General features: G+C 44.8%; 2 protein-coding genes across 3 annotated transcripts; one reads left to right on the top strand and one right to left on the bottom strand.

The window, feature by feature from the left end:
* Nucleotides 1-5,525: 5,525 nt before the first annotated feature.
* stx6 (syntaxin 6) lies at nucleotides 5,526-12,673 on the bottom strand. 2 transcript variants are annotated; one of them, XR_520727.1, is made up of 9 exons: nucleotides 12,494-12,673; nucleotides 11,519-11,688; nucleotides 11,275-11,369; nucleotides 10,558-10,617; nucleotides 9,682-9,810; nucleotides 9,501-9,607; nucleotides 8,153-8,247; nucleotides 6,444-7,992; nucleotides 5,526-6,347 (listed from the first exon to the last, which is right to left on the bottom strand). XR_520727.1 is itself a non-coding variant. In XM_008295438.1 (8 exons), the coding sequence occupies exons 1-8, from the start codon at nucleotides 12,526-12,528 to the stop codon at nucleotides 7,916-7,918; spliced, it is 768 nt and encodes a 255-aa protein (XP_008293660.1). In that variant the 5' UTR covers nucleotides 12,529-12,673; the 3' UTR covers nucleotides 5,526-7,915. The 2 variants fall into 2 exon arrangements, 1 of the variants encoding a protein (XP_008293660.1); XM_008295438.1 differs by having other exon boundaries at nucleotides 5,526-7,992.
* A 1,995-nt stretch (nucleotides 12,674-14,668) lies between these two features.
* dbt (dihydrolipoamide branched chain transacylase E2) lies at nucleotides 14,669-22,098 on the top strand. Its single transcript, XM_008295437.1, has 11 exons — nucleotides 14,669-14,734; nucleotides 16,944-17,076; nucleotides 17,475-17,550; nucleotides 18,097-18,278; nucleotides 18,349-18,476; nucleotides 18,551-18,803; nucleotides 18,947-19,113; nucleotides 19,190-19,267; nucleotides 19,375-19,566; nucleotides 19,854-19,925; nucleotides 20,692-22,098. Exons 1-11 carry the CDS (start codon nucleotides 14,690-14,692, stop codon nucleotides 20,857-20,859), a joined length of 1,494 nt encoding a protein of 497 aa, XP_008293659.1. The 5' UTR covers nucleotides 14,669-14,689; the 3' UTR covers nucleotides 20,860-22,098.
* The last annotated feature ends 160 nt before the right edge of the window (nucleotides 22,099-22,258 follow it).

Raw genomic sequence — 22,258 nt, 5'->3', positions numbered from 1 at the left:
AGGTCGGGGGTCAGCCTGCAACCCCAGGTGAGCTCAGAGGGCGTGGCCTTGCTGTCGGGACACCTGAGCGACTCGTCCAGCAGCAAGTTGGCCATGGCGTTGACGAGGCGACACCTGGCGGCATCTCCAACTCGTCGTCTGCGATTTGAGGATGAGACAGAGATGGAGGCGGAGTCTCGTTACATGGAGCGGCAGAGGAGGACGGGTGTGCTGGTGTCCAAACCACACCTGAACCTGTACGTTACTGGCACAACAGGGGCGGCACTGAGGGAGGTGGGGCACGTTGCTGATGGACGGCAGAGGTCAGGTCACAGGGACATCTGTGGGACAACGGGTGGAGTTAACCTGGACCTCCACCCACAGCCTCCTGTACTTGATGGCAGTGGGCGGAGCCTGAACAGGCACCGCCTCAGCCTCCGGACTGAGCCAATCAGAGAGACTTACATTGGCTCTGTCACATCTACTGAGAGGGGCGGGGCTGGGCATGTCTCTTACATGCAGGTGCGACGGCGGGCCAATCAGGTGGAACTACATGGACCCCAGGTGATCCTCCCTCAAGCCAAGCCCTCCACTGACCTGCCAGTCAACCCATATGAATCTTTTAGCGTGGCCCCGCCCACTCAGCCCTCTGTTGTAGACCCTCCCACCTTCAGAAGCCCCTCCCCCCTCGCCTCACCTCCTCAGCACAACTACATGAAGGCAGAGCTGAACCAGAACCAGAACCAGAAGGAGCAGGGGAGAGCAGCTGCAGCTAAGCCCCACAGAGAGCTCAGATCTGGGGCACACTTGAAGGAACAGCGCCCGCCTGGGGAGGAGGGAGGTCTGAGGTCCTCCTCAGACACAACAGCAGAGAACACTCACCTGTCTACAGGTACAGTCTGACTAATAAACAGTTTCATACTTGCACGTGTGGCCCCCAGGGCCCCTGGACTTCCTGCTGCAGATCAAACATCTGATTGATCAGACTACTGATGATGTCACCTTGCTACATCACACATACCTGTAAACACACATATTCTGTCTTCTGATTGGTCTACAGCTGAGGGTCAGGCCCCACCCACATCACGCAGCAGAGAAGGACCGCCAATGGGAACGGAGCTCCACAGTAATGACACTTCACTTCCTGCACAGTGAGTTTGAATCCACTCTGTGAAGATGCCGGAGAAACCAGTGTTCCCTCTGTGATAATGAAACACCTTCCGCATCAGTCAGCAGCAGAGAGAACTGCACACATTTAAACTCTACAGCAGGGACCTCATTCAGTTTTTGTGTCTCAGTAGTTGTTTTCTGTGTCTTTTTGTGTCTGTTTTGTGTCTCATTGTGTCTCTTTGTGGTCATGAATTCCTGGCGTGGAGAATGGTTGATTTAGCAGCACTTGGACTGTCATCACACATGTTCAGGAACTCAGAAATAAACTATGCTGTTGTTTGGACATTTTGGTTTTAGAGTTAGATTTTTGTTGCCATATTATGTGTTAATCTGCTTCATCCTGCAAGGCTCTCAGGTCGCCTGTACAGGTGTGTCTGATAGATTCACCTGAGAATCCCTTCTCTGTGTCTCTTTAGCTTTAGCTGCAGAGATGAACCTACTCGTCTTTCTCTGCGACGTCTGTTCTCGTCCGTCAGACTGAGCAGGACTCGAACCGCCAGCCTGGACCGACTCAGCTCGAGGCCCCGCCCCTCCTTATGTGACCCCGCCCCCCCAGGTAGCTCCAGAATGTTGAAGAAGTCTCCTTCTGCTCAGTCACTCAATGAGGTAAGAAGATTATCAGGTACGCCTGATATCACCAATAGTAATTTTCTGCAGAGTCAAAGGCTCTCAGGAAGGCGCCGATAGGACCACATGTTGAGAGCCTTCTATGCAGGACAGCGCCACCTACAGCAATGGATGATCACTAAAGTGCACGACTGACTATTTTAAGGGATGACTTCACTCAAAATATACTAATAATTTTAAAAGGTTTATTCAAGATGTATTCCACAGAAAGTACTACTTTCTGTCCAAGTACCTCTAATTTTAAAGCTTTGTTCCACCCAAAATATCACTTATTACAATAAATATACTTTGTTTGCTAACTCTTGCATTTGGACAGTTTGTGTAGTTTTAAATTAGTCTTGAGACTCCCATCGCTGAATCTCTGATCTCGGAGAAAGACATTAACATTCATTAGTAGATATGGCACTGTTGCAGAGAACAGTCAGAATTATTAACGTCATGAACGCTGTAAAACTGTGAGTATTAAACATTCACTCTGAAAGTTGTTGCTGCTTAACGTAGTGACAGACAGGGATCATTTCAACACGCTTCTATCATCTGATCAAGTATTAATTAATATGCCACCTACAGTTAATTATCATCATCTGGAGCCAAACTCTCACTTTGACTCAATAAAACAAATTAGCAAACAGCTCAGAGTTGGTTTTACAGCAGCTTTCATGTGATAAAACTGTCTGTTTGCAGGTTTAATGATGAATTCAAACAGTTGGTTTCTAGTTTAGCAGGTTGACAACAGCTCTTCTGCACAAATGAACAAATCAGAACAACGTCGAACAATAAAACGCTTTATGAGCAGCATCACGTTGTGACTGTCGTCCATCATGGACAGAAATGTGCTGCTTCCTTTGGAACACCAGGGTTCTGAAAGTGCAGCATCCAGGTCTGAGGTTTGTTCTTCTTCTATCCAGCAGGGGTCGTCTGTCCTGCAGAAGAAGAAGATGGACCGTTCTTCCGACTACAAACCAGCTGCTGAACAGTAAAACACCTGCTGATAAATTACAGCCAATCACGTAGAGGCCAAACTGTAGCAACCAATCACAGCCTTCTATCTATCTGGCAGGTTCCTGCATCGGAGTCTCAGTGTGGAGGATGTTGGTGGTCCCTGTTCAGTCCGTTCTGTCGGTCGAGTTCTTCAGGTGTGTTCTGATGGAACGGTTCTGTTGGAGCTCCACCGACCGACGGGAAGAGCATTCGGATTCGTCATTAGCCGAAGGAGAGGACGGACCGACTCAGGTAAGCACTGCAAATACTGCTGTAAATACTACAAATACTACTCTAAATACCTCTAATACTACTTATGCTATTGCTCAACATTAAAGGAAGCGGATGGTCCCACACTGGTATTGATACCACTGATAGTATTGTAAACTACTACTGGTATACTATTAGTACTACTATTGCTACTGTAAACTACTACTGGTATACTATTCGTACTACTGATAACCTGCTGCTAGGAGAAACATAAATATGTTGGAACAGAGAAGCTGTACTTTAAAACTTCTCCAGGTTCCCCCTCTGTGGAGAACCTCTAAATGAATGAGCACTGAGATCCTTCAACAGAACAACTCCAGCCACTGGTTCAGGTATGTGGACAGCACCTGGGTGAGAACCAGAACTACAAAGTTGGTACCTTCACAGAACAGATGAACTGTGTGGACAGAAACATTAGGGTCTCAGGGAGGATGTCAGGAGAACAAACACTGATGTCTACAGAAAACCTTCACACAGACCAACATCTGCTGTTTGGTTCCCACCACCCACTGGAACATTAGTTAGGTTTACCAGAAGCTTACAGAACCAGGCTGAGAACGTCCTGACCGATGCAGAGGGAAAGAGAAGGAAGCGCTGAAAACCTATAAACAGAGTGCTGTGTACTGCATTGGTACTACATTAACTGCAGAGTATTGTGTACTGCAGGTGTGTACGTGGAGGACATGGTGGACAGTGGTGTGGAGAAACTGCTCGCCGGCCTGCTGGCGGTTGGAGACGAGATCCTGGAGGTGAACGGGGAGAAGGTGAGTTCTCTCACCCTGGACGAGGTGACCCAGCTGCTGATCCAGAACACATCTACCACCATCCGGGTCCTCCGACACCGAGGAACGTCTCCACGGTGACCGCCACACTGCCTGACTCTAAATGAACATGGTGCGTCTGCGGCTCCACCAATCAGAGCTCAGAGTCTAGACACACCTCTGACCGAATGATGTCATCTCAAGAAGCGACGGTCTCATTTCAACCTGCAGTATTTTCTAAACTGCAGTATTTAATGAACTGCAGTATTTACTAAGCTGCAGTATTTAATGAACTTCAGTATTTAAAAACTGCTGCTCATCATGTTTGTTTGTGTTTTCTGTTTCTTTTCTGAGGTTTAAATTTCTGCACAGCTCATCAGTTTTGTCTTCATTCACAACCACCGATATTTACTCAATACTGAATATTGAATATTACATATTGAAAAAGAAATACTGTCACCTGAGTACTGAATGCTGGATACTGCATTCTGCAGCATTAACTATTCAACTGTGTTATTTTGCTACAGCAGCTCAGCTGGTTTCTGGTTTTAGAAAGTGGAACTAAACAGCAGCTACCGTGCAGCATCTTTTTGACTTTTAATCCTTGAAGTCCCAGGAAAGCAAGAAATATAGATGGTTTTCCAAAACAAAAACATTTACCTGTGAACACCTGTCTGACTGAAGGAACCAAATTCACAGTGTTTTAGAACTTCAAACAGAAAATGAGTTTCAGATGGACCTGATGTTTCTGTAACGTTCTCCTCACTTCAATCAAACTGGCTGCCTTTTCATCAAACCTGCTGACTGTATTTTTGTTTTTATTTTAATGCTGGTTTGGTCATATTGTGGACTTTTTAACAGCTTTATAATTTCAATAAAAAAACTGTCAATAGGACCTCATATCTCCTGTGTGATTTCACTGTCAGTACATCAGTTTCATATTAAAAGTAAAAACTAATTAAATCAATAATAATTATACAGTTTACAGCTAAATTCGGCTGAGCACTCATCTGCAGGTAAAAGTCTGTACTGCAGTTTAATGTGTGAAGCTCTACAAGTTGCTGTTTCTGTAGCAAAGAAGAAGGAGATGTGACCCTTAAAATAGAAAGTTGTCTGTGAAGATTCTAAGTCATCCAGGTCATGGTTATTCTGGTAGATTAATCGTAGCAACTGGACTTGCTTGAGTTCGCTGAAGACGATTCACCTCTCATCCAAGAGGCTTCATCAGTTCTGACTGACTAGTTGGGAGATCCAGATACTTATCTCCTAAGGAGCCATTAACACCTGAGTTTCGGTTTCAATTGGGGGTTGTTACTCCTCCCCCTCGTTATGTCACAAAGGGGTTCGTCAGGGTCTTTTGTGGCTGGGTGTCTAAAATAGAAACTTAAAATAGAAAGTAAAATATGAAGGGAGAAACTGATCATATTCGCTACAGAAACAGCAACAGAAGGGCGGCTGTGCTTCAGGTGTAGGGCGGTTGTCCTCTGATCAAAGGTTGGCAGTTAGATCCCCTCCACAGTCTAAGTGCCTTGGGCAAGACACCGAACCTGAAGTTGCTCCTGATGGCAGGCAGCACCTTGCATAGCAGCTCTGCCACCGCTGGTGTATGAATGTGTGTGATCGGGTGAATGAGAAACACTGTAATGCGCTCTGAGTAGCACTAGGGTAGGAAGTAGATATATAAGTGCAGACCATTTACCATTTATCTGCTCATTGACAGAACATCAGAACAAACAGTTTCTTTTCTTTTCTGGAGTTTATTGAAATAAAATTCACCTGCAGACACAAAAACTAAATAATGACGACTCAGACAATTCCCATCATTCATCAATAACAAACCAATCAATAACATGGTTTCACTGCAAACTAAAGGTCTTCATTCATTCAGCTCAAATTCTGCTGCTGATCACTTCTGCTGCCATTATTATTATTGTTATCATTATTATTATTATTATGGATGTCCTGATCAAGTTCTTCCCATGATCTGATCCCAGTCATTTATTATTTAGTATCTGCAGATACAGAGTCCCAATCTGACACCATGGTCCTGAATATAAACACTTCAAGTACATTTATTAAGTTATTAAAATCAATCTAGACAACCGAATATCTCTGCAGTTTATTAGGAAAAGCCTGCATCTCTGCCTCCAGTCCATTCCCTTATGTTCTGTAGGTGGGACCTTGTAGTAAAGGTCCGGTAGAACCCTGTCTAGATGTAGAGTTAAAGGGTAAATGTAGTGTTAGAGGGTAAATGTAGAGTCAGAGGGTAGATATAGAGTTAGAGGGTAAATGGAGTGTTAGAGGGTGGATGTAGTGTCAGAGGGTAGATGTAGAGTTAGAGTGTAAACGTGGAGTTAGAGGGCAAACGTAGAGTTAGAGGGCAAACGTAGAGCTAGAGTGTAACCGTAGAGTTAGAGGGTAGATGTAGTGTTAAGAGGGTAAATGTAGAGCTGGAGTGTAAACGTAGAGTTAGAGGGACAATGTAGAGTTAAGAGGGTAAACGTAGAGCTAGAGTGTAAACGTAGAGTTAGAAGGTAGATGTAGTGTTAGAGGGTAAATGTAGAGTTAGAGGGTAGATGTAGTGTTAAGAGGGTAAATGTAGAGCTGGAGTGTAAACGTAGAGTTAGAAGGTAGATGTAGTGTTAGAGGGTAAATGTAGAGTTAGAGGGTAGGATGTTCTGAGGCTCCAACAAACAGAGAAAACCTGTATTCTCTCCATGATGTCAGTAAATGTTCCATAAACCAGCTGTACTACCTGGTTGTTCCATCAGGTGGAGCCTCTCACTGTTTAATACTGCAGAGAGCAGAGGAGGCGTAACTCAGGCTTCAGGCAGTTCATGTTGAACCAAAGATCAGACTGAGGTTTGATACCAATCAGTTACAAAATGTCTGATCAATCCAGAATGGATCAGAACATCCCCCATGATTATCATTATTATTACTATTACTACTACTACTAGTAATAATAATAATAACATCGCAATTAGTGTGTGAAGAGTCCAGTTGTGAGGAAACATGATTAAAGTTTAATTTCTAGAAGAAAACTGTTTCATGTTGAAGACAACTGGATGGATTTCAAGTTAAAAGTCAGAACGAAATAAGACGTTGCAGGTTTTAATGTTTGTTTTATCTTTTTGTTCACATTTTTCAATGTGATCTGATTTTGTTTGAACATTTTCAGTCCTGACGTCTGATTGCCTGCAGACGTCGTGTGATACATTGCTGCTGTGCGTACCAAGAATCTGATGTTGTGGGACTCTGCAATTGGCTTCTGCGACTACATCTGTTGTTTTAAATAAAACTCACTAGTAAGTGCACTTCACAATAAAAGCCTGTAAGAGGTGGAATAAGGCTTTTATTGTGAAGCAGCAGCAGGAAATGTGTGGTAGGATTTCACATTAACATGTCTGATCAATAAGTCTGATTGATCCACTGGAAATATGATCAGAAAAGAAAAACACAAACAACTCAACAAAAGTCTTCAGTCAATAAAAACAAACCATAAACAAACTAACAACAGACAAGAAGTTTTAGTGTTTCTACAAACCAGTTCAACCAGTTTAACCTAAACTGAACCAGTTCAAACTGTTTAACCTGAATCAAACATAACTTAAACTGATGAAGACGTAGTGATTAAAGTGGTACTTAAGTTAAAAATTAAACCTGAGTTAAACCAAAGTTAAACTGAATTTTAACTGGAGTTGAACTGAAGTTAAACTCAAGTTATACTGAAGTTGAACTGGAGTTAAACTGGCTATTTTCAGACCTTAAAATAAAAAAATCCAAACAAACAAAAACATTAAAACACATCAAACGTGTTTCCACCGGTTTGACCTTTGACCTCTGAAACCAGTTTGACAGTCGAACACTCAACGAACCAAAAGTGCCTTTTCAGTCCCACCAACCAGGAGGACGACCATGTGAGTCCAGGTGAGTCCAGTCCAGTAAAGTCCAGTCTAGTCCAATACAGTTCAGTCCAGTAAAGTCCAGTCCAGTCCAATACAGTCCAGTAATGTCCAGTCCGGTCCAACACAGTCAAGTCCACTTCAGTCCAGTCCAGTCCAGTCCAGTAGAGTCCAGCAGATACAGGATTAGGATGAATTGTCAGTGACAGCAGGAGGCATCAATCAGAGGATGAAGAAGAGGAGGATGACGACGAAGAGGATGGCGAGCAACACGCCGATAGCACACCACTGCCGGCGATCTGCAGAGACAAAAAGACTGGTCATAACTATTAACTAGTGTTAACTACCCATAACTAACTATAAGATAAACCACTGCTGACGATCTGCAGAGACAAAAAGATTGGTCATAACTATTGACTAGTGTTAACGAGCAGCGTTGTGTGTTGCTGGGCAGATTACCGCTGGTCATGTGTGACACTTTGGCCAGTTTCTTCATCACATTGTCCAGTCGGGACTGAGTGTTGTCCATCTCATGGCTGAAGTCATCCAGCATCCTACAGAGACAGACAGGTAACGCAGGTGACGCAGGTAACAGAGGAGACACAGGTAATACAGGTTATGCAGGTAACACAGGTAATACAGGAAACACAGGGGCCACACAGGTAACGCAGGTAATGCAGGTAAAACAGGTAACGCAGGTAATGCAGGTAACGCAAGTAATACAGGTAACGCATGCAATGCAGGTACATGTGGACACAACTGTTGGTACCTTCCGTTAAAGAAAGAAAAACCCACAATGGTCACTCAAATTACTTGAAAGTGACAAAAGTAGTAAATAAAATTTTACTGAAAATGAACTACTGAAAGTCAGACATTGCTTTTGAACTGTGGTTCAACAGAATTGTTTAAAAAAAACAAAAAAAAACCAAATTAAATTATTAATAATAATTGATCAGATTTGTATAGCGCTTCTGCGATAGCCTGGCAACCTGTCCAGGATGTCCCCTGCCTTCGCCCTAAGTCAGCTGGGATAGACCGCAGCCCCCCCGCGACCCTAGTGAGGATTAAGTGTATAGATAATGGATGGATGTATAGCGCTTTTCTTGACACTAAAAGATGTTTTACACTGTCAATTATTCATTCACACACATTCATTCCGGCAGTGGCAGCTAAGGTTGTAGTCACTGCTGACAGAGGCCTGGCCGCCATTCTGTGCTTACGGCCCCTCCAACCACCACCTCAACAATCCATTCATACGCATTCACACCAGACAAAGTGAGTGAAGTGTCTTGCTGAAGGTCACAACGACCATGACACAGGTTACAGGGCGGAATTGAACCGCCGACCAATCATTGACCGACCTGCTCTACCACCTGAGCCACAGCCACCCCGAATTGGCCTGGACAGACATGATGGTACCCCTAGAAAAGATTGACAATGATGTGACCATAGAGACATGTTAAACTAAGGTGTGTACTGTAATTAGCATCACAGGTGTCTTCATATTTGTAACAAGTCAGTCGGCCTATTTAAAGGTGAAGAGAAGTCACTGTGCTGTTTGGTATCATGGTGTGAACCACACTGAACATGGACCACAGGAAGCCAAGGACGGAGTTGTCTCAGGAGATTAGACAGAAAATTATAGACCAGCATGTTAAAGGTGAAGGCTATCAGACTGTCTTCAAGCAGCTGGTTCAGTGACCATTGTGGGTTTTTTTTTCTTTAACGGAAGGGTACCAACAATTTTGCCCACTTGTGCAACACAGGTAACACAGGGGCCCCTGGGGCCTTCAGTGTCGGGTCTTACACTGCCTGCTCGTCCAGCTCCATGCCGATCCGCTCCGACATGTTCTTCAGAACTCCAATGGTTCCAGAAACCAGCTCCAGCTGCTCGTCCTGCTGCTCTGCAATAAGCTGACACAAACACAACAGCAGGTGAGTCTGAGTCCATTAGGTAAAAACAGTCGTGTGCTCAGGTGTTACTGTACCTGCTGCTGCACCTGCTGCTCCTCGATGAACTGAGAGTTGGCGTTCTCCAGCTGCCGGTCCAGGCGGCTGTACTTATCAGAACCGGGCTGCCAGATGGGCCCTTGAGCACCGTGTTCGCCGAGCAGAGCCTGAAACACAACAACACATCAGCAACAACTCTATATGCACCAGGGTCCACAAGGGTCTTCCAGGGACCACCAGAGTCCTCCAGGGACCATCAGAGTCCTCCGGTGACTACCGGGGCCCACCAAGGTCTACCAGGTCCTCCAGGGACCAGTAGGTCCTCCGAGGGCCACCAGGGTCCTCCAGGGACCACCAGAGTCCTCCTGAGGCCTCCAGGGTTCACCTGGGACCACCAGGGAGCACCAGGGTCCTCCAGGGTCCACGAGGGACCACCAGAGTCCTCTAGGGACCACTAGGGGTCCACCAGGTCCTTCAGGCACCAAATTCCTTCAGAGACCACTAGAGTCTTCCAGTGATCATTAGGGTCCTCCAAGGACCACTAGGTCCATGAGGGATCCTGGTGGTCCCTCATGGACCTTCAAGGACTACCAGGGACCTCCAGGGGTCTCCACACCTTGGCCTCTTAAAGACATGTTTGCAGGTGTGGCCCTCTGAGGAGGGTCTGTGGGTGAAGAGGTGTTTGAAGGGAGAGATGGTTTAAGGGTTTTTTAAAGGTTTGGTGCTGATTGAATTTTCACTGATTACAGACAAAACACACCTGTAAACAGGTGAGTGTAAACAGGTGAGTGTGAATAGTTGAGTGTGAACAGGTGAGTGTGAACAGGTGAGTGTAAACAGGTGAGTGTAAACAGGTGAGTGTGAACAGGTGAGTGTAAACAGGTGAGTGTGAACAGGTGAGTGTGAACAGGTACCTGTCTGTTCTTTCTGTCTGCTGAGGCAGCACCTGGACTTGACATTTGCTCTTTCATTTCCTTCAAAAGGAAAAAGGTCAGTCAGTGAATTGATCAGTTCTTCAGATACCGATCAGCTGCTGATCGCGATTCATGTAAGATTGCAGGGTTCTTTCCTCTGTGACAGTAAACTGAACATCTTTGGACTAAACAAGACATTTGAGAAAACTCTGATTCACATTTGTACCATTTTCTGACATTTTAGACCAAACAGTTGATCAGTTCAGAAATAGTTGATAAATTGATCAACAGTGTCAATAATAATCAGCTGCAGCTCTACTCTATGTGAAAGAGTTCACTTATCATCCAACATCAGACGTGTGAAACCTCCTGAAACAGGTCAGTTCACGTCAGTTACTTGAGAGGGAAACTGACTTTAAACAGTTTAATTAATTAATGCACACGTTGTTTTTAATGTTAACAGTGAAATAAAAAATAAGATGGAGGACCTTGATGTTAACAGCAATACACACAAGCTGCCTGTTTTATTATTCCATCAAATCTGTTTTACTGCTGATTATTAAACATGTTCACTTCGCTGCATTTCAACACAGAGTCCACAAAGTCAGCCACAGTGACAGTGTATTCCGAGAACACTCACTTGGTTTCTGTTGGTCAAACACAACAGGTGTCTCCACAGGCAGGTGAGTGTGTACCTGCTGTTAGAAATAAAGTTACCTTGACTGTCAGCCTGGTGCTGGTGATAAAAGCTTTTCTCTTCGACAGTTCAGCTGCATCCAGATTAAACTTCTTTGGGTTCGACTCCACGATGCGTTCGCTGACAGTTAAGGAACACGGTCATCTTTCACTTCAAATGTCTGAGCCACAAAATTTAAAACACACATCACACGACCATGACTCGTTGACATGTAATCGACCTGTGGCCTCTGCTGCGGGTCACGTGACCTCTGTTTAAGGATATTGATGGTCTCATCCAGGTCCTCCAGGTCCCACTCGATGGAGCGCAGGCTGTTTCTCAGCTCATTGGTCGTCCAGTCGATCTCCTCCTTGGAGGCTCCGCCCCCTTCCTGCAGGAGTTCCCTCCATCTGTGATGGAGGCTCTGAGCTGCGTTCACGGCCTTCTGCACCTCCCTGTTAACAGACACCAGGTATAAATACAGACATAGAAATATATATTCACTTGTAAAGAAATGTAAAGTTGTGTTTGTTTGTAAATAAATAGAAATATAACATTTTATTTTTGTTTTCTTGTAAATAGACAGAAATGTAAAGTTTTGTTCAATTCACTTGTAGATAAATGGAAAAGTAAGATTTTATTTTGTGTACTTGTAAATAAAGGATCACCATGACCTGGGCACTAAGAATCTACACAGATATTTTGTATATTAACTGAAATGTAAAGTTTACTCGGTTTACTTGTGAAAAAATTGCAATGTCACGTTCTTTTTGTTTATTTCTAAATAAATAGAACAATATAGGTTTCTGGTTGTTTGCAAATAAGCGTTATATTCTGTTTATTTGTAAAATAAATAAATGAAATAATAGAAACGTACTGCCTGTTTGTGTTACTTCTAACATTTGGGAACGTAACGTTTGACTTTACTGTCTAATTTCTGGACTCAGACGTCACGTGATCACAGTGAAACTTTTATCCTGTTAGCATTGAGGAGCTCCGTGCTAAAATTCTAACAGGTTAATTTCCTCAGTCGATTACAGACGGAAACGGTAGCATGCTGGGTAGCGAACCACCCTGTTAGCTGGCTGAACTCCTGAATGTTTGGTCAAATTGATTATTGATCAATTACCAGCTGTCCGCAGGCTAACGGTAGCATTTAGCTCCCTGTTGGCATTGGCTATGATGTAGCTGTGGGTGTTAGCTTGCAGCTAGCCTGCTGTTAACATTAGCCTGCAGTTAGCTCGATGCGGCGGTTCTGACCCTTTGACGACGAAGAACGGGTCTTCCATGGACATGGTGCCGGTTCTGATTCAGTCCATTCCTCAGAATCGGGGTTCCGGATCAGCTGCGTTCGGTTCGGATTAAAGTCCGTTTATCTTCATTGGAGCTGCCGCTGCTAACTCCGCTGTTAGCTCCGCTTTGTTTACATGCAGCAGCGGAGACTCCCTGTGACGTCAGACACACGTGGGCGCTTCTTCTTCTTGACAAGTTTCTTGATATTACACACATATTGCACTTTCCATGTATTTTCTTAATCGATTATTTTTAAGTGTATTTTGAATTGTTTGTATTTTAGATCAATTTTTGATGAACTGTCAGCTGTTTCTTGATGATCTGCAGTCAAAGATTTAATGCTGGATGTTTTATTATTTTGTTGAATGGAATTTAATGTCTTTGCTCATTTGTAAAGGTGAGGTTTACAGTCACACAGCATTTATTGTGGAGCTGACTGTGGGTTGGAAACATGGAGCAGGAATACAGGTATAATGAAGAAAAATACCAATAATTCCAAAAATATTCATAAAACATCAGAAAACATTTTAATAAATGTCTTAAAACGTTATTAAGATATCTAGATATTTAGGTCTCACTCAGTGTATTTATTTATCAGATAGTTGAATAAGCATACAGAGGTCTGGATCAAACTTCTCACCCTAGCACCAACAAAGTTAATGTCAGGGCACGGAGTCTGACTCACTGTCTCGCCCTGATCCAGTGTACTTATACTATTACATGAGAATGTGCACAGAATGTGTTGCAGCCAGCTGATTGGCCCCTCCGTGTCCTTGAGCCTTCTTTCACCATCCCGTAGGTGCAGAGACTTGCCACTCTGCACCCTCAGTTTCTCCCTCCTGCAGATACCTGCTTGTGACAGAGAAATACACAAACACCAAATCCTGTCTCCACTTACGCTTTCTCATGCAGCAATTGTTTATCAATTGTGTTGATTATGCCTTAAGATAATAATGTGAGATTAAGATAATAAAAGTGAAGAGAGTAACACCAAATTATCAAAATATGAAATCATGTGAGATTAATTTAATAAGAGGTGCAGAGAATAATACTTGATCATCTAAATATGAATTAAAGATATATGTAAAAAAAAAAAAAATGATCCTGACACAGCATGACTAAGAGGAACACCAGGCGGCTTGACAGGCTGGTAATGAAGGCTGGTTCTGTGCTCAGCAGGAGTTTGAACTCACTGAGGACTGTGGCTGAGAAACGCATACACAGCACAGTGCAGTCCACCTGAATGCCAGCCATCCTCTTCACAGCATCCTGGCTGGACAGAGGAGCAGCTGCAGTGGTGGATCATCTCACTGCGCTGCAGGACTCAATGGTTCAATAGAGCCTTCCACAGCGATCAGGCACTGGAACACCTCAGTCAAGGGTAGCAGCTCATGACCTGATCTGTTGGCTGCTACATTTCAATGACTCAGTTCAATATGGTATAAGAACGGTATAAGACCGAAGGTGCGAGAGAGTCCTCAGATCTGATGCTGGCATTGCATGCATGAACTGCTGCTCTGTTAGTGTCACTTCTCCTAATAACAGTAAACCTTATTTCAACCTAAGTCATCTGAGTCTCTGATGTGTCTCTATGTATCGGGTTCCACATCTTCCATCAGCCTCTTCAAGAATTCCACCACACCATGCAATAAACCAATTACCCCGCGCCCACCAGGACCCATACACCTGTATACTCATTTCTTTTATTAGCTCAGTTTTCTCACATTGCACTGTGTACTTTATCATGCTCTATTTTTTGTATTCTGTACTCTCAAAACATTCTGTTTTTTTTCTAAATACCACCAATTTGCACCTCACTGTAAATACTAACGACTTTTGCACAAATTCTGCAAATACCAGTATTTTTCAGGCACCTTATTGTGGTTTCTTCGACCTGCACGATTAGCACCTCAGTTGCATGCTCTTTTGTACATTGTTCGTCTATCTATCTATTATCTATCTAAGTCTCTGTCTCTGTTTGCCTGCCAGCCTGCCTGCCTGTCTATCTATCGATGTCATTTTCGCTGCTGCAGTTCCCCTATTGGCCGCAAGGTGGCAGCATGACCTTCATCCTCCGATCCAGCTTCCTGGGAGAGAGAGGAAGAAAAGGCTGCGCGGTGATTGGCTGCTGAGAGGGGCGTGCAGCGGCTGCAACGAGGAAAGATGGCGGCGGTGACCAGAGGCTCCTTCAGTGTTTTCAGGAGGCTGGTAGGATACAAACTTTATTGGCGTGTCACCGTGTAACTGCGGCTCCTCTCCGTTTGTCTTCTGCTACAAACAGCTGCTAATGCTAACACGGCAAACCTGCTCCGTTAGCCTGGTAGCTTAACCGGTTAGCTGCGTGCTAACTGTGATGCTAACTGACAGAAAGAAGTACAGACAGACTGATGGACTCAGAGCTAACAGCTAACCCGGCTGCTGGGTCACAAAGGCTAACAGCGAATAAAAGCGAAAAGACAGGTGTTTCATGACAGGTAGACGTTCTCTGAGGTGATCGGGTTAATGTCAGGTACTAGCTAAGGTAGTTAAAGTGTTCTCTGAGGTGATCAGGTTAATGTCAAGTACTAGTTGAGGTGTTCTCTGAGGTGATCAGGTTAATGTCAGGTACTAGNGGTGTTCTCTGAGGTGATCAGGTTAATGTCAGGTACTAGCTAAGGTAGTTAGGGTGTTCTCTGAGGTGATCAGGTTAATGTCAGGTACTAGTTAAGATATTCTCTGAGGTGATTAGGTTAATGTCAGGTAGAAGTTAAGGTTCTCTGAGCTGGTCAGGTTAATTCCAAGTACTAGTTAACATTCTCTAAGGCGATCAGGTTAATGTCAGGTGCTAGTTAAGGTAATTAAGGTGTTCTCTGAGGTGATCAGGTTAATGCCAGGTACAAGTTAATGTGATTAAGGTGTTCTCTGAGGTGATCAGGTTAATGCCAGGTACTAGTTAAGGTTCTCTGAGGTGATCAGGTTAATGCCAGGTACTAGTTAAGGTGGTTAAAGTGTTCTCTGAGATGAACAGGTTAATGTCAGGTACTGGTTAAGGTGTTTTCCGAGATGATCAGTTTAATGCCAGGTACTAGTTAAGGTGACTAAGGTGTTCTCTGAGGTGATCAGGTTAATGCCAGGCACAAGTTAATGTGATTAAGGTGTTCTCTGAGGTGATCAGGTTAATGCCAGGTACTAGTTAAGGTGGTTGAGGTGTTCTCTGAGGTGATCAGGTTAATGCCAGGTACAAGTTAAGGTGTTCTCTGAGTCAGCCCACACATTGAAACAGTTTGCTTCTGTCAGTCTGTTGAGGTTTGTCATTCAGAAGTTTGTGCTGCAGAATTATATGATCAAACTGACAACAGAGAACCAGTTTTTATCTAACTTTGTCCTTTTTGTCGTGAAATATTTCCATACGATCGAGCAGCACGACTATGGTCAAAATTGTAATTATTTTTGGTCAATATTGAGATTATTCATCAATCTGTTAATTGATTTTAGAGACAAAATATTTTATTGCACTTTGACTAATATAGATCTGCTTTTAAAACTGCAAAGTCCGACTTAAATAATAATCTGCAGAGTTCAGAGCTTCTCCTGGAGGATTGATTGAAATTATATTGTACCCAAACTTTTCACTTATTTTAAAAATGTTTCCACAGAGCTGTTCTCACCTTCTAATTGTGTGGTACAGTTCTTTTTTCACCGATTTCAAATTATTGTGTTGTATTTTACTTAAGTTTAAACTGCTAGTATTTTAATTAAAACTGTCTGCACTAATATGGGCGGCTGTGGCTCAGATGGTAGAGCAGGTTGTCCTCCAGTCGCGAGGTTGGTGGTTTGATCCTCTGCCTCTCCACAGCTGAAGTGTCCTTGAGCAAGACACTGAACCTGAAGTTGCTCTTGATGGCAGGCAGCACCTTGCTTGGCAGCTCTGTGGCCGTTGGTGTGTGAATGGGTGAATGAGAAACACATTGTACAGCGCTTTGGATAAAAGCACTATATAAGTGCAGATCATTTACCATATGTAGCTTAATTTTAATATTTTTTTTTCTATTTTATTGTGTACTTTATCTAGTCTGTCTCCATTTTCTGATAAGGTGGTATATAAATAGACTGGCTTGCTGTGGATATCTGAGCTGACACTGAGTGTCACTGATGTTCTTCCTGTTGGCCTTCATGTGCTCATTGAACTGCAGTTTTTGTTGTTGTTTTTTTAGCTGGTAGATAAATCAGTTAGAGTTACATTCCTCTCTCCAAATAAAATCATGATCAAGATTAATATTCTATTAACTGTGCGGCCCAACAACAGAAGCTACAAATTTCAGTCTGTCTTTGTGAAGGAGCACCTGTACCTGTCTGTTAGAGCACAGGTGATGTTGTCTGCTCTGTACAGGTGATGTTTGACTGTACAGGTAAGCTGACTGTTCTCTCTACCTGCCAGGTGAGTCAGCAGTACCGGCGCCGGTGTTTCCGGCTGCAGACCTTCAGATCTGTCAGAACCCTGCAGCCACTCAGCTCCACAAGTGACAGAAAGCTGCAGATGTTCAGCAGCAGAACGCTGCACACCACAATCAGTAAGTCCACTAACACCAACTGTGATCTGTTCTGTTTCACGGGTGGGACGCTTGAATGTGCTTCCTTACTTTTACAGTTCAGTGTTCTTCAACCTGTTGTTCTGGGGTTTCTGAGCCTCATTCAGTTCACCAAACACACTGGGAACCACGACAAGCTGCTGGTTTCTTTCGTCAGGAGGGGATGCAGTTACTATGGCAACCTGCCAATTACAGGAAGTTATGTCCTGGTGTTTCTGGTTCAGTTTGTGTGTGACTCAGAACATTCAGAGAATCCAGATCAACAGGTTTTTACAAAGAGTTCAGTAAGCACATTAAACGCAGCAGCTTCAACTCTTCTTTCCCACTGAGACACTCCTGATGTCGTCAACCTGATGGAGACATTGTGCTTTGTGTTGCAGTGAGTCGAGGACCAATCGTCCAGTTCAAACTGTCCGACATTGGAGAGGGGATCATGGAGGTGACGGTGAAGGAGTGGTATGTTACCAAAAACACCTGTAAACCACAGAAACAACTATACTTTCACTACACAACACCTTCAAGCCCAACCCCAGACCCTTTAAACTCCCCCGATACCACAGAAACTACCCTGATACCGCAGAAACTACCCTGGTACCGCATAAACTACCCTGATACCACAGAAACTTCCTCTTATATCGCAGAAACTCCCCTGACACTGCAGAAACTCCCCTGGTACCACAGAAACTACCCTGATATTGCAGAAACTACCCTGACACTGCAGAAACTACCCTAACACTGCGGAAACTACCCTGATACGGCAGAAACTCCCCTGATATCACAGAAACTCCCCTGGTACTTCAGAACCTCCGATGGTACTGTAGAAACTACCCTGGCACCGCAGAAACTACCCTGATACTTCAGATACTCCCCTGATACCACAGAAACTACCCTGGTACCGCAGAAACTCCACTGATACCACAGAAACAATCCTGGTACCACAGAAACTACCCTGAGTCCTGCTCTGCAGTGTTTCTGTCCGATGACCTCCTTGTTTTTTCACAGGTATGTGAAGGAGGGAGACAAGGTGTCGCAGTTCGACAGCATCTGTGAGGTTCAGAGCGACAAGGCTTCGGTCACTATCACCAGCCGATATGATGGAGTCATCAAGAAACTCTACTACGATGTGGACGCCACCGCGCTGGTCGGCAAACCGTTAGTGGACATTGAGACGGAGTCGAGTTCAGGTGAGACATCAGAACCCTTCCACTTTGTGTCCTAGGGTTCTGCTTAGACTAACATGTGACCGCTGTTCAGAGTTGATCCAGGAGGAGGACGTGGTGGAGACGCCTGCCATGGCTCGAGAGGAACACACCCACCAAGAGATCAAAGGTCACAAGACCCAGGCCACGCCCGCCGTGAGACGTCTTGCCATGGAGAACAATGTGAGTCTGTCCCCAGTCTGTCTCTAGCTGTCCCAGTATTCCCAGTATAACCTCTTGCTGGTCTGTCCCCTCAGATAAAGCTCAGTGAGGTGGTAGGGACGGGTAAGGATGGTCGGATCCTGAAGGAGGACATCCTGAACTTCCTGGCGAAGCAAACAGGAGCCATCTTGCCTCCAACTCTATTCCAGGAGATCCAGCCTCCGCCCCCGGCTGCCCCTGCTGCTGCTGCTGCTGCCGCCAGGCCGGCGGCCACTCCGGCAACTTTGAAGCCTCCACCCATTGCCAAACGTGTGTTTACCGGCAAGGATGTGACCGAGCCGCTCAAAGGTCAGAGTCCAGAGGATGGACGGGAGGCAGGGATGTTACTTGCTGTCCTTAGGTCTCATTGCGTTAGACCCTCCACTTGCCTTCTGATGTCCCTCACCATGTCTCTGACACATTTCACCACATGTGTCACTGTGTATGTCCAGGTTTCCACAAAGCGATGGTGAAGACGATGTCAGCGGCGCTTAAGATTCCTCACTTCGGTTACTGTGATGAGGTGGACCTGAGCCGGCTGGTGTCCCTGCGGTCAGAGCTAAAGTCATTGTCTGAAAGTCGGGGGGTCAGACTGAGCTACATGCCCTTCTTCATCAAGGTGACACACCAACACAGCACTGCTAACTGGTTCAGAGGTTGTTGTTGATCCTAATGGTGTGCTCTCATTGGCTTAGGCCGCCTCCCTCGGTCTTCTCCACTTCCCCATCCTCAACGCCTCGGTGGACGAAGGCTGCCAGAACATTACGTATAAGGTAAGACATGGGCAGAGGGGGGAGCCCTCAGGTGCACCTAAAGGTGCAGGGCCCCTGGGAAGGTGTTGGTGATAACGGGGGTTGACTGTGCGTCTTCTGTCTTCCAGGCCTCTCATAACATCGGCCTGGCGATGGACACCAGTCAGGGCCTGCTGGTTCCCAACGTGAAGAACGTGCAGCTGCTCAGCGTGTTCGAGATCGCACAGGAGTTAAACCGTCTGCAGACACTGGGAACTGCAGGACAGCTGGGCGCCGCTGACCTGAGCGGGGGAACGTTCACGCTGTCCAACATCGGATCAGTGAGTGCAGCTACTAGACACAACGGTAGCACAACAACAAAGACGACAGTAACACAACAACAAACATAATGGTAACACAACGGTAACCCAACAGTAACACAACAACAAACATTACAGTAACTTAACAACATACACAACGGTAACAACGGTAACGCAGTGACAAACACTGTCGTAACACAACACCAGACACAATGGTAACACAATAAGAAACACTACTGTAGCACAGCGACAAACACTAGAGAACACAAGAGCTGCTCGGTTCATTAACATGAATCTCTTTGACCCAGATTGGAGGGACGTACGCCAAACCGGTCATTCTTCCTCCTGAGGTTGCCATTGGAGCTATTGGAAAAGTCCAGGTGAGTTCAGACCTTTGACAGGTGACATGAACATCAGGTGAGCTGACGACATCAACACTCACTAGACTCTCTGCGTTGTCTTATAGTCTGCCTCAAGTGTCACACTGTAACAGTTCAACCGTTGCATCCTCTAAACCCCAAAAGCTGCTGCTTTGTGTGAAACAGTGGGTCTGCGCTTAGTCAAACAGAATGTTGGTGACTAATAATAAAGAGATGCTGAGAACAGAGCAGCTGCACATTCAGAGGATTCATGAGAATAAATCAGCTGCTGGTCCAGAACCAGAACTGTTGAGGAATAAAACCCAGAGCAGGTAGCTGCTGTTTCTAGATAATCCAGATGTTGGTTGTAAAGTTTAAACTCCACTACCTGTCCATCAGTTTGAACTAAGAGCAGAAACACAGACGACTTGTTGACATCAGTCAGTCTGGAGTCGACTGATTCCATCTCAGTTTGTGGCTCTTTCTGCTCTGGTTGTGGGTCTCTGTCGATGTTTTATCAGCTTGTTGGTTTCAGTTAGTTTGCCTCCAAATAAACGTTTAGTTAAAGTAAAGCTGTGAAAAACGGGTATTTTTCTAGCGAGATGATTTTTTTTTGGACAGCACAGTGAGTTTAAAACTTCAGTGCTGAGGTTTTGTAAGCGATGTGACAACATGAACTTCATGATGACTACGAACAAAAGTGTGAAACACGCAAGACAAATCAAAGTTCTCAGGTGTTTTTAATAAAGCTCCGCCCACGCTAACTTGATTCGTCTGTTTTGTTCAGATTCTGCCGCGGTTCGACGCCGCAGGTCAGGTGGTTCGAGCTCACATCATGCAAGTCAGCTGGTCAGCGGATCACCGCATCATCGACGGAGCCACCATGTGCCGCTTCTCCAACCTGTGGAAAGAGTACCTTGAGAACCCGGCCAGCATGGTTCTGGACCTCAAATAGACAGGACAGTTTCCCATCAGCCCCGGGGAGGATGCCACCGACTGCCGCTCCTCCCACCGCCTCTTCCTGTTTCTGAGGCCTTCACACTCTGTCATTTCCTTGTTGCCTTTGAGGGGATGGGGGGGGTCAGCCTGTCAGTCATGGTGGTACCATGGCGACCACACACTGAGTGCAGGTAGACGTAGGTAGTTTGGTTAAAGTGAACTTTATTTGGTTTCTAGGTTTAGACTACAGACTTCAGTCGGACTGAAGGTTTTTATCGTATTTCAGTTCAGTTGTTGCAGGTCAGAGACTTTCTGTTGCTGCTGGACGACAAAGTTTCATTTTGACAGAAATTATCTTAAACTTGCATCTGTCTGAGGTTTAACGTTCATATTCAACATGGAATAAGAAGGAAATCACCACAAGGTCTCGGCAGGATTTGAGGGTTTGTAGATTTTGTCCAGAGCTTTTGGCCCATTCATGCTTTTTGTGTCTGCAGGCCGATAACCAGACTGCAGAACCAGATCTGTTCATACCACAGTAAGGACAGTGTGCTGCACAGCTGCTTTCATTTATCTGCATATGAACCACAGAAAAACAGACAAGGAAACGCAGCTGCCACTGTTGGACTGTAGCTCCGAGTCAGAGGTTATTCCTGAGGTGTCCTGAGCACAGTGGTGAACAGAGCACAGGGTGTCTGGCGAAATGACAACTTGATACTGCGTCTGGGCTCCGTCCATGTAAACATGTACAAAGCCCTGCAGCGACTCCATAGTTACAGCTCTGCTATGCAATAATTATACATTAACATGCAGGTGTGGATGGTGGAGAATCTCCTCATACTTCAGCACCACTTTTCCTGCACATGCTCAGTCGGTGAGCTGGTAGTGCAAACACTGGTCATAGATTTGTACATTGCATGTTAAAAGTTTGCGCTGACCTTCGCATGTTTGGATGGATGATGAATTTACATCACGTGTTTATTTGCAGACACAGAAAGTATGAATTGGCCTTTACATGTTCACATGTTTGAGTCCTGCACACATGGTGAGTCTAAGAGCAGGAGCTGAACACAGAGCTGAGAGTTCAGCCATCACATCAGTGTTAACAGGAAACTCAGATACTACAGTCGGTACAGTGTCAGTAAACACGGTTAGAGTTAGGGTTTTGGCTAGTCTAACCCTAAACACTGTTTCATTAGGAGCATGCATCATGTGAGCTTGAAACAACAACAATAACTACGAGTTGATTCCTTTATCAATGTTTTTCTTTACTGTAAAATATTGATGATCAGCAGCGTTCCACTGCAGGAATGTTTCTAGGAATGAACCTTTTAGTCTGTAGATCCAACAGCTTCATGTTACTTCCGAGACCAGAACCAACAGTTCCTGGATTAAGTCCAGTTCTATGTGGGAAC

The sequence above is a fragment of the Stegastes partitus genome, unplaced genomic scaffold (assembly GCF_000690725.1).
Source record: "Stegastes partitus isolate 25-593 unplaced genomic scaffold, Stegastes_partitus-1.0.2 Scaffold1047, whole genome shotgun sequence".
Lineage (NCBI taxonomy): Eukaryota > Metazoa > Chordata > Actinopteri > Pomacentridae > Stegastes > Stegastes partitus.
The sequence above is the reverse complement of the archived record's forward strand: the minus strand, read 5'-3'. Positions and strand labels throughout refer to the sequence as shown.

Coding starts and splice junctions, on each gene's coding strand:
- stx6 (XM_008295438.1), bottom strand. CDS start 12,528: ATGTCCATGGAAGACCCGTTCTTCGTCGTCAAAGG. Junction 11,370..11,518: donor GGACCTGGATGAGACCATCA/ATATCCTTAAAC, acceptor CTGTCAGCGAAC/GCATCGTGGAGTCGAACCCA. Junction 7,993..8,152: donor AGTGTCACACATGACCAGCG/GTAATCTGCCCA, acceptor TTGTCTCTGCAG/ATCGCCGGCAGTGGTGTGCT.
- dbt (XM_008295437.1), top strand. CDS start 14,690: ATGGCGGCGGTGACCAGAGGCTCCTTCAGTGTTTTCAGGAGGCTG. Junction 17,551..18,096: donor GAGGTGACGGTGAAGGAGTG/GTATGTTACCAA, acceptor GTTTTTTCACAG/GTATGTGAAGGAGGGAGACA. Junction 18,477..18,550: donor GTCTTGCCATGGAGAACAAT/GTGAGTCTGTCC, acceptor CTGTCCCCTCAG/ATAAAGCTCAGTGAGGTGGT.